Source organism: Hipposideros armiger, unplaced genomic scaffold (genome assembly GCF_001890085.2).
Source record: "Hipposideros armiger isolate ML-2016 unplaced genomic scaffold, ASM189008v1 scaffold_748, whole genome shotgun sequence".
NCBI lineage: Eukaryota > Metazoa > Chordata > Mammalia > Chiroptera > Hipposideridae > Hipposideros > Hipposideros armiger.
The window spans coordinates 183827-196004 of NW_017732098.1; the positions used below are offsets into that span (position 1 = coordinate 183827).

General features: G+C 39.5%; 1 protein-coding gene across 11 annotated transcripts in view; it reads left to right on the forward strand.

Moving 5' to 3' along the window:
- Positions 1–12093, forward strand: part of PBRM1 (polybromo 1) — a 119809-nt gene extending 107716 nt beyond the window's left edge. For 6 of the 11 annotated variants that reach the window (XM_019628098.1, XM_019628099.1, XM_019628094.1 and 3 more), the window contains 5 exons: positions 1191–1355; positions 4751–4906; positions 7937–8007; positions 8118–8334; positions 9288–12093. In XM_019628098.1, the coding sequence (XP_019483643.1) occupies positions 1191–1355; positions 4751–4906; positions 7937–8007; positions 8118–8334; positions 9288–9460 (782 nt within the window). In that variant the 3' untranslated portion in view covers positions 9461–12093. The remainder of the gene's footprint in view (positions 1–1190; positions 1356–4750; positions 4907–7936; positions 8008–8117; positions 8335–9287) is intronic. The other 5 variants (XM_019628101.1, XM_019628102.1, XM_019628103.1 and 2 more) reach the window with 3 other exon arrangements.
- The last annotated feature ends 85 nt before the right edge of the window (positions 12094–12178 follow it).

Sequence of the window (12178 nt, forward strand, 5' to 3'; positions counted from 1 at the left end):
GTGGTAGCCTTTTGAATTCCATGTTGGAGGGTTAATGTGTGGCAGTTGGAGCGTGATACCAGGAGTCAGGGCCATAGATTGCTGTTTCTCTCTGTATCCTTGGACAAGTCACTACCTGTCTCCCAGCCTTAGTTTGCCCAGGTGAAGAGTGGGAAGGATTTCCTTTTTATGAATGGGGAAGTAAAATATTGTCAGATCTTTGGGAATACACATTTCTAGAGTTCTCTTGTAAGGGACCAGCCTGCTAGCTACCAAAAAGACTGGGAATGTGATCGTTGGGGCTACTGGCTTTGGAGATGTAGGCAGAGTAGCTCAGAGGAGTGAGGAGTATAGCAAGGTGTGTTCCACTGCCCAGAACTGGCACAAGCAAATGCTCCTTTTGCATTTCAGATGAAATGAGAGTGAATTTTGGAACTTTCACTGATTTATGGTGATTTGTGGTCAGTATTGAACTGCTCAGCTTCAGGAAACCTGGTTCTGTCAGTACATTGTCCATTGCTTCATATGTGTATGTATAATTCCCTGCTTCTGATTACTGTAGCCTGGAATATCATGCATTTTTCCCTTGGGGTTTATTAAACATGACCTCTTTGCTTCATTAGAATGTAGAAATTAGCATTTATTTTCTCTAAAACCTTGTGGAGGAGCTACTTTTCCCTTACAGAGTTAATTTTCTTCAGCTGCTAAACCCCATGACATTAATAACAAGAGTCCTCAAATCTTAGTAAAATTGGGTGCAAGGAATCATGAAAACATAGTAAGTAACAATTGTGCCAAAAATTATAATGGGCCATGGAATTGCTTCATGTTGAAATTATAAATAATTTGCAATGCTATTAATACTAGAATAATGGTAGCGCTTCTCATCTTCAGGGTGCCTTGTGAGATTAACCTCGTTGGTTACGCTGGTGACGTGTTTAAATAAAACCTGTGCTTTCTGAATGTGTGTTGCAGTCTTAACATTCTTGAAATCTTTGCAGACCAGTTCTCAAGATGGGATAGGAAAGCTGGACTCTAGGTTACCAAGTGAAATCGGCCCGACTCCTCCTGTGTTGAGACTAGTCATCTACTGTTCCTTCCATTGAGACAGAACTGTTGCCTGTGTTTTTACTAGTCCTGTTGAATGCAATGGATGGTATTTTGAATTCCTGGGTTAAAAACAGAATTGAAAATCTGAAATGCCTTTACAGAGCGGGCAGCTAAAGTTGCTGAGCAGCAGGAGAGAGAGCGAGCAGCACAGCAACAGCAGCCGAGTGCTTCTCCCCGAGCAGGCACCCCTGTGGGGGCTCTCATGGGGGTGGTGCCACCACCAACACCAATGGGGATGCTCAATCAGCAGTTGACACCTGTTGCAGGTAAAAACAGGAGCTAAGACCATTTTTTTTCCACTTTAAGAAATTCCTTCATTTTTTTTTTTCTCCAATGAGGAGTAGGCCACAGTCTCTGGGCTTTTCTCATGACAGATTCAAAGTTTGAAGTCATCCATGTTGTCCTTATATTGCCTTTCCCATATAGGCAATGCCTCCCCTCTGCCCCAGAAATGGGCCCTGGGCCCAACCCTGGGAATTGGTAGGGAGCAGCTAGCTCTTCCCTGGCTGTGGGCATGGTCTGGCACTATTCTCCACTCCAGACTGCTCTTGATAGAGCGTGACAGCAGAAAATATAACTAGACCTCGAATTCTCTTCTGGAGAGATTTCCAAGAGAAAACACAAAACTAGTCTTTAGGTGACATTGATTTTCCCATCTCATTCCAGTATTCAGTTTGCCTTGTTCTGCTGCAGCCATCTTTAAAAGATTGACCATTTAAAAGGATTTTTGACAATGAATTATAAATCCTTTCTTGGTCACCAGTGTGCATGACTGCTAAGTGGAATACAAAGTCTTTATTCAATTCATTGTGCCCACTCTGTAATGCTTTTCTATTTGATTACATTAAACTGCATTTTCTGTTAGTATCCCAGTCACATATTTTTTAAAAAAGGAAAAGAAAATGATGAATGTGGTTTGCTTGTGTATGTTGTCTCTGGTTCTGATAGCCACACCAATTTGGCTGTTCTCGAATTGGATATCCTTGTCTGACATGTCTCCAATGAGAAGCCTGCAGACCACTTCTCGGGTCCCTCCTTTATGATCTCTCTATTAAGCCTGGTGAGATCCATACAAGCCCCTTGTGTTTCTTCTTAATCAAAAGCAGTCTGGCCTCTTTTTGCAGGGAGTCCAAGACAGTGTTTGTTGTTCAAGGCAGGCTCATTGGGATGCTGTTTTTATTTTTGCTTTTGCTTTTTTTGTATTTGCTTTTTGAGGAAGAGTAGCATAGGATAACTTTTCCATTGTCGCTCCTACCTTTCATGATGGCAAGTTCTCAAATGCACTATCGCTGAACTCAGCAGTTGCACTCGCCAAAGCACATCTGAATCACGGCTTTTCAGTACTTTCAGTGTAACTGATGTTGATCTAACGAATCTCATAATTGCTTTCTCTATTCCATGGCCCATTTTGGTTAATGGGGTTCCAAAGATTTTTAGAAATCAGGCCTTGAACATGGGGACTTTGAAAGTTAGAATTCCCTTGTTGACACTTGTTTTATTCTATTTGATGTGTGATATCGTAGCACTGTGCCCTTGACTAAAAAGCCCAGGGACACATTAACAAAATGAATTCAAACAGCTAAAAAACATTTAAAAAACAGCAGCTGCAGCATTTTAGCTCCCTGTTGGGGAATAACATCTTAGAGCTCTGATGGGTGAGGAGGATGGCGCCCCTTCTAGAAAGCCCCTGCTCCATTACTAAGCGTGTGCTGCCCAGACATCTGGGCCATGGGAGTGAAGGGCAAGCATTCTCTACAGTAACCAGTCTTTGGTCTACAGTGGGAACTCTGCAGCTAAGAGGGTGATTTTTCATGGGTTTACAGGTTGCCTAGGGCCTGTGTCTTTTTAGCCTTGTTGCTGTCTGAGACCAGCTTTGCTTACAAGCATTGAAGCTCATTTGAACACATGTGACTGGGATAATAAATGCCAAAGTACAGTTTAATGAAGACAAGTGTCATGTCTTTCAGTTCTTAATAATTTCTTCAACCACAGCCCATGAAGGGTGCGTTCAGATGGGCTTTTGTAATTGAAAGCAAAGCCTCCTAACATTCTTAAATTCCTACCTACTTATCCCTAAAAGCTATATCTAGTGGTGTGGTTAAAAGGCAGTTTGGCAACATTGGATCTCCTCATGTTTAAGATGATAGTGTCTGTTCAAAAGTAGTTTTTATTCTCTGAACTTTTTTTTAATGAAATTCATAATCCTATTTCATATTTAAGATTTGTTTCATTGCTTTGTATAATTGTAAGTTTTTCAGTCAGCTTAGATATGACTGATGAAGCAGCCTGAATCAATCTCAGAATTATCAGTAATTTTATAGCTTTAAAAGACTAAACTTTTATATAATAAATAATATAGATACCTTTTAAATATTCTTTAGGGAAAGTAATAGAGGAAAATTCTTAGAATCTGTAGTTTTTCGCTATTTCCCAGAGTCCCTCTAAAAAGAGTATTTTATAAAAATGAGGTTTGGCACCAGTCCTTCAACCCTCCCTTTGTGCAAGAAGTTTGACCAAAGGTGATTGCATTTTGGGGAGAAGTCTTATGTTTTGTTCATTGTGATCATTTCAAATCCTAGAAAAGTCAAGTTGTTTTTCTTGCTTAAAAAAATGTCGTGTGGCTTCAAAGGTCTTTTGATAGGTGAGTCTTTGACATTTTGAAATTATTTTCTTCCTTTTATTCCTTTTGCCAAAAATACTTGTTTCTTGAAACTCTTCCCTAGTTAGCAGAAAATATTTTGTCATGTGAAGATGCACTTTGAAAATAAAGGAATAAAAGCCTCTGTTCACAGAATTTCTGTACCTCATTTAAAATGCTCCCTGCTAACTGAAGGTTTACGTGAGGACATTTGTGAGTGTGGAGACAGTAATGACAATTGGCATTTTCTCATGTCAGCAGAGCCTGATTCTCCAGCCGTTCCTCTTAAGGTCTGCGTACAGGCTACTGAGTGACCTGGGCTTAGGTTGTCTTGGGAGGGTTTAGGTTTTATCTTTATTTTAACTTGTTTTGAGATCTAAAGATGAAACATCATACATTGTGATGGCTCTCAGCAATTCCCCAGCTCAAGCTCGAGCATGATCCATTCTTACCAGCTGTGGTAGGGCTACTAGAAGGGAGGAGGAGTGGATGTTTAAGTCTTGAAAGTATCTTGCTGTCCTCCCCCAAGCTGGAGAACCATGCTTTGTGATCCAGCTGTGCGCCTCATTTCCCTCCATTCCTATTTCCCCTCATGTGTACCCATGATAGGCATATGAGGGTGGGCCGAGTGGAATAATGGGGTTATTACTGTTCACTTAGAAGCACAGTTTTAGAACTGGTCACTCTGTTTGAGCAGCTTGCAATAATCATGACCTTGGGAAGGCTATTACTGGAACTCCTCTTTATTTTTAACTGAAAATATGCAGCATATTTATCCCAGGGAAAATAACTACAAATAATAATATACTAAGTACTAATTCATCCAGAAATGTTGAATTTCATATTTGTAACTTTTTATTTTGTTCATTATTGCAACAAAATAATTGCACTAATTGCTGTTAGTTATATCATGCAGTACTAAGGGTGCTTTTATTCATTGGTAGTGCATGTGGGAGGTTTGTTATTACTTAGCTCATGTTGCATGTTAATGATGCATGTCTGAAATTTGTTGTGTCCTTCAAGGCATGATGGGTGGCTATCCGCCAGGCCTTCCACCTTTGCAGGGCCCAGTTGATGGCCTTGTTAGCATGGGCAGCATGCAGCCACTTCACCCTGGGGGGCCTCCACCCTACCATCTTCCGCCAGGTGTGCCCGGCCTCCCGGGCATCCCACCGCCGGGTAAGAACTTCATCCTCATTCACTCATTAATCTCATATTCGTATTCTCTTTTTCCTCCCTCAGCCAGTTGTTCCAGGAGGCACCTGCTGCCCATTGTGGGCAGGCCTTCCCTCACTGAGTCCCAGAGATGTCAGCAGTAGGGCCTGTCCTGTGTGTTGAGCAGGTGGCTCAGCACCTGTGCCCTTGGGCACCTGGCTGCCTAGCAGCAGCACAGGACACATAGCAGAGACCAGATTCAGCAGACCAAAGGGTAGTAGACATACTCTAAAATCACACAATTTGACATGTGCTCAGACAGCCAAATGTAGCCTAAGAAGTCACGCCCTCTTTATCAATGAATGAAGTTTCCCAGATTGCAAGTTGAGGGTCACATATAAAAGCACTTTTTGCTCCTAAGTGCATTTCTTCCTCTGGTTCAATTCTTATCTCACAGGGTCTTCTGTATAGAGTCCCTGCTCCATCTCCTGCTTCTCAGAAAGCACTTCTAAGGAGATTGCAAAATCACTAATGTAGAACTCTTCAGAATCCTTCAGTCCTTTTAGGAACAAAAAGGAGAGAGGGAACAAATCTGCACTGCACTAGTTTTCCATAGCTGAGTCCCCTAGAAGCATGACATAACATTTTTAAAAACAGCATAGTCCACCCTACTAACTTTAAACCACTGGCTTGTCTGTTGAGAGAAGCTCAGAAGTTTTTTTATATAGAAACATAGAAATGGAGTCCAGAAGTAGCTAGTGTTACTTTATAATTAATTGGCAAGTTGAAAGATTATTATGAAAGGAAAAATCACAAGCTCCCATATTAATTGCCATCATATTTAAAAGAACTGACCATTAGCGATAATCTATTTGGAGGGAAGGTGACCTTAAGATGACTTGGAATTGCATTTGGTCCATTATCCAAAACATCAGTTGAAGGCCCATCTCAGATGATAAAATGTAGAAATGTTAGACTTGCTTACACCAGTATTGGACCTACTGATCTTAGAGTTATACAGAGTTCCAGATGATGCTTCAGAGGGCATACCCAGCAGTGTGCAGGGTGAGCAAACATGGTGGCTTGGCCTAGAGCTTCCAGCCACACTCTTTGTGAGTATTGCTAGAGAATGGCCGTAACTCCACAAAAGTATTTGATCCGGATGTACCCAGAGGAGGAAATATTTGTGGGAGTGCGTGCTTCATTATGGAAATGATTGCCTGTGTGTGAGTTGCCGTTGCATCAGGAGTCAATCATAAAATGGGTGTGCCCATGTGGCAGACAGAATTGACCTTAATTCTGTGCCCTCTCACCTTGGCATAGGGTATCTGACTGAGTCAGTCAGGCCAGGTTGGAGCTGACTTCTAGGTGTGCATGTGGTACTCAATAGCAGCCACATCTAAGGCCAGTACCCTCTAGGTAGCAGGTATCTTTTGGTGGGTGTTGGGGCATAGCTGTCTCCCTTTCCCCCTTCTTCAGTTTTTTAATTGCATTTGAAGGAAACACAGCACACCTGATTATACTCATGGAGACAGGGAAGAACCCCTCTTAGTGTCTACACACGCACATGCCTGATCAGGCTTTGAGGAGAGGAGAATTCAGTGAACTCCTCTGGTGATTTGGCCCACATTCTCACCTGCTGGCCCCTGGCATGGCATTTGTAAACAGAGGAAGCACAAAGGGGATTGCTGATTTGGTTGTGCTGCTCTGCAAAGATGCAGGCAGCCCAGGGATGCCCACTGTGTGGAATCTAAGGCTGGTGAGTGTCCTTGGTGGGGTGGGGGGGACGCATCAGTAGTCAGTAATATGTCACTGGAGCAGCAACTTAACTGCTACAACCTCTTTGTTCATTCACAAATAATTATTAGGATCCTACTGTGGTGATCCAGGTATCCTTCTGGGCACTTGGGATATAAAATCCCTACTTTGTTAAACAGAAAGCTTATTCTTACTTATTATTGTCTCTCTAACAAATGTCTAATAATCCCTGGGAGTAGCATTTAGCATTTCTGAATGTTAGAATAGTGGGCTGGTTCTGCCTGATCAAAATACCAACATCTTGAATCCAGAGAACTATAGAATATGAAACTGGCTCCTCTTGATCCTTTTATGCAGCCAGAAGGATTTGTTTTAAGGTTTAAACCACAACTCACTAGGGTTTTGGCTATAGTTTGTTAGTTTTTAATAAACTAGGTCCCTTGTCTGTTTCTGTGTTTTATGAGAATAGTAAGTGGACGGTCCTGAGATGATTAAAATAATCCCAGACACCAAATTTAGGACATATTATTATCAGCTAATACCTGTGAGACAAATTGTTTGTGAGGAGTCACCAAGGAAAGTTTACAAAATTATTATCAGACACACAATACAAATACAGTAAGACCGTGAAATCTTTTTCTTTCCCTTTGTCATTTTTCATTTGAAGTGACAGCAACAAGGCCACGTTGCTTCCAAATGATCCCTTTTCAAAGTGCTGCTCTATCAGCTGGAAGTGTCCTCTCTGTCAATGTTAGTGACTCTAGTCAGAACAGAGGAGCTGGTGGCCTGTGAGGGGACAGCAAGGATGTGCCTCCAGCCTCCACAAAGCTCATTTAACTGTGCACTTGCATAACCTTTTCCCTTGTGTCCTAGCCCCCTGCACACTGCTGAGCCTGGATTGCCATGCCATTACTGCTGAAATCCAATACAGGCTTCAGTTACAGGAAAATGTGTTGTCAGAAGAAAAATACCTTAAAAATAGAGGTGTATTCTGAGTATAGTGTACCTGGGGAAGTATTAGAATTTTATACAGGGTTCCAATAATTTCTAAGCCATGAATAATAAATACACATCAAGTTGTATTAGCATTGTAAAGTACCAAGCAAACAAAAGAATATGAATTTTCTGTCTGAATGCTACCTCCTGTTTTGGGTACTCAGGGTTCCTATCCACAAAGACTCAAGAGCAGAGATTGATAGACTTATATTATAAATGACATTGTTTCTTATCAGACAGTAGTTTTTCAGTCATGTCAACCCAGAGCCTCTAATTGTGCCACTGCATTCTGAATTACAGGTGTAATGAACCAAGGAGTGGCCCCTATGGTAGGGACTCCAGCACCAGGTGGAAGTCCATATGGACAGCAGGTGAGCCTCCCAGTTGGATTTTCTAGGACTTGACAGACTCACTTTATCTTCTTTCTCAGAACGTGTACCGAGTGTTGTTTTTCCTCATTATGTGGTCTGTGCTCTTTCAGGTAGGAGTTTTGGGGCCTCCGGGGCAGCAAGCACCACCTCCATATCCTGGCCCACATCCAGCTGGCCCCCCTGTCATACAGCAGCCAACAACACCCATGTTTGTGGCTCCTCCACCGAAGACCCAACGGCTTCTCCATTCAGAGGCCTACCTGAAATATATTGAAGGACTCAGTGCTGAGTCCAACAGCATTAGCAAGTGGGACCAGACTCTGGCAGGTAAGGATAATCCTTCTCAGTAAGCCTTTATGAAATCCACGCTTCATTAAAGTTCTCTCACTATTGACATACTTGTATCATATCATACGGTAAATATCCATTTTTCTTAAACAAGTAAAATAAACGGTGTATTTAATAGAAGTGTTTGGAGCTCTTTGTATATAGACATCACACTTTGAAAATGATTTTTTTTTTTTTTTTGCTGAATTTCAATGCTTGGTTTTGTCATAAACATCACTGTCATCTTTTTAAGTATATTATGAATTTTTTCAATTACTTTTTAGGCATTTGGGCATTAGCATAGATGCATTTGGATAAATTAAAAATTATTTCACCTCTTTTTTTTTTTTAAAGAAAAAATATCAGAAAATATATTTCTATTAACCTGTCAAGTTATTCATTTAGTTCAGCAGACTTAATGTATTTTCACTACATACTAAAATAACTTGCCTAGTTTCTGGAAAGAAATTTGGAAGTTTCTACTCATTCTTCATTTCTAAACCAGATTTGGTAATCTGATTTCTTTTAGGAATAGTAGGTATGTTTTCCCTTTCTTCACATTTACCTTTTTAGGAATTTTTGTTATCACTGAAGTAATTACTAAATATCAGCAGTGCCTACAACAAAATATTAATGACCTGATCTTTTAGGTGTTTGTGCAACACTTGTGTTCCCATTCTGATAGAGCATTACATTATATTGTGTCTCTTTTTTGTGAAGTCATTATTATAAATTAGATGATTTCTAAAATACAAAGCATAAAACAAGACATTCTTGGCTAGGTAGTCTCATATCTAAGTGAAGTAGTTTTCTAAAAACCAGGAGGCTTAATAATAATATTTAATAAATAATAATGTTTTATGTCTTAATAAATCTCTCAGACCTTAGGGCAGAGGGGAAATTGGTTACCTTAAAATTTCTATTTATATTTCTGTCTGCACTTTCATTTTCAGCTCGAAGACGCGATGTCCATTTGTCAAAAGAACAGGAGAGCCGCCTACCCTCTCACTGGCTGAAAAGCAAAGGGGCCCACACCACCATGGCAGATGCCCTCTGGCGCCTTCGGGATTTGATGCTCCGAGACACCCTCAACATTCGCCAAGCATACAATCTAGAAAATCTTTAATCACTTCGATTATGTTTCTTTTATTGAAGCATAAAGAGTTCTGTGGAATAGTAGCCATTTTAGTTGCTGGGGGTGGGAGGAGGAACAAGGATGATAATTTTTATTGCATTTTACTGTATGTACATCACAAGGCCATTTTTATATAAGGACACTTTTAATAAGCTATTTCAATTTGTTTTTGTTATATTAAGTTGACTATCAAATACACAAAAGATCTTTTTGCATATGTCTCCTACGTTTAAAACCAGTTTCATAATTGGTTGTATATGTAGACTTGGAGTTTTATCTTTTTGTTGCCATGACACTGAAACCATCAAAGGTTTTGTCTTGGCTTGGGATTTTTGTTTTTTTGGAGATTTTTTTTTTTTTAATAAAAGAACAAACAATGAAAAATACACACACACACACACACACACACACACACACACGAGTTTACAGATTAGTTTAAGTTGACAATGAAATGTGAAGTTGGTTCTAGTTTACATCTTACAGAGGGGAGTGTCTTGTGTCTGTTTCATGTGCCTGAATATATTAAGCCACTTTCAAAAAACTGTTTCTTACAGGTGAAGTGAAAGGTTGTTATTTAGGTTATATGTGTTTGACAGACATGGCACATTTGCTCTGTTAACTCAGAGGCTCACTGCAGAAATCTGAAGTCAGTGCTGTGCATCCCTCTGCAGCTAGTGTATTTCCCAGACACCTGGAAGGAGAGAGCACTTTTTCTTGTGCTGAGTTACACATCTATGATGTCAGTTATTTTTGCAGAATGTGTGCACAACCCTGAATTATATTTAGTCTTGGCAGGTAAGTTTAAGGGTACTTTTGATCTGTTTATAATGATTTCACAATTTACGCCTATACATGTAGATGATTTAAAATTTTATATCTCGTACATTGAAATTCACCTTGTAGAAAGCATTGAGGTGTGCATGGAGGTGATTTATTTTTAAACATAACATCTAACCTAACACAGGGAGGGGACTGCATAACCAGATATGAGCTGCATCAGAAGAAGAATTGTAAAAGTGGAGATCACCTGTATATGCAAATAGGTTTTAGTATTCTTTGTTTCCTCATCAGATGTGGTATTTTTTCTTCTAAGTTTCAGTCATGTAATTCTCCATCAGAAATTTAAGACTTTCTAAAGTATTTTTTAAATTTAGCTTGTGCTTTTGAATTTCAGGAGAAAGGAATCATAATTTATGAAAATGCTCACAAAAAATACCATCACAGATCCCAAACACTTGGGTTTTATACAACCCCAGAATAAACATTGGAGACAGTATGTGATGCTCAGACAGGTATAAAGCATCGGATATGGAGCAGTATTTCACTGGGCATTTTGGAAACCTGCTTTATAGTAACAACATGGTTGCCATTGGGGTGGACCTTCCACTGCTGTTTGTAAGTTGAAAGACTGACTCTCAGAGGATTCTTTTTTTCTTTTAATCTGGTATGAATTAATACCTGGATATTTAATTACTATTCTTACTAAATCATGGGGACAAAAGGGTATAGAATGGGAAAAAAAGTCTCTTGTATCTAGATACTATAAATACAGGAGGCCCTTGTAACTTAATTGCTTATAGTCAACCACTGGATCTCAGTTTGCATCAAGTATTTTAAATAATTCTGAATTTTAAAAAATGTATTGCAGTAGTATGTCAGTACCTTATTGGTAAATTGAATCAGATAAAGAAATCTTCAGTTCCTGGTTATTTGGGCCATTGAATCATCATGGACTGTATAATACAATCAGATTATTTTATTTCTAGACAGCCTTGAATTACACCAAAGAACCTGAAATTTAATGTTGGTTAAGTTATTTATTTATTTCATGCACCATTTTATTTCCCTTTTTAAGGTCTGGGTGAGACTTCTTGGGAAGCCTCTAAAAACTCTTCACTGTGGGCTATGTGGGGCATTAGAAGCCAGAGCACTCCTCCTCCCGGCTCCTTCCCAGTGTCTAGAGGTGCTGTAGGAACCATAGAGTCAGCCAGGGGCTTCCCTAAGGCAGTGCAGAGCCGGGCCAGGGGGCCACTAGGCAGGCCCTAATTAAGTTTTTTTAAAATATACATATTTATTTTAGAATCATGTCTTTCTGTATATTAACTTAGAAAATATCAGTTAATATTTAGGATTTAAGATTTGAGGTCAGCCTCCTTCTAAAAAAAAAAAAAGTCCTGACTTAAGAAAGTACAAGTTAACTATACATCTTTTTTTCATGAGTTTTAGGAACTGTAGTGATGTGGCTTAGAAAGTATAATGGCCTAAATTTTTTCAAAATGTAAGTTCATGTGGAAAAGAATTTTGTGTGGAGGAAAAAACCTATAGGTTTAAAATAGTACATCAGCCAACTGATTTAAAAGGCCTTGAATTGCTTTGTTTGTTTTTTTTTAACCCTTCCTCTTCCTGTGAGGAAGAATTGAGAGGGGACGCTTCTTTGTGTAAAATCTCTAAATTGTTGTTGTTGACTTGAGCTTGAACATTTTCAGACCTGATTAAAACTTGGTTTATTCTAATTTCTGTATCAAAAGAGGTTTAAGTGGTAACTAGTCTTATAACATGTATGTATCATATGTTTGTTCATCTAAAGCTTTTTAATCCAAATAAAAATGGAGTTTGCAAAATGATTTGGATTAACTAGGTTTGGTTGTTCTGTTAAAGCTTGTGTCATGTTTCAAGCGGGTTTAATTCCTGCAAACCATAATTTTATGC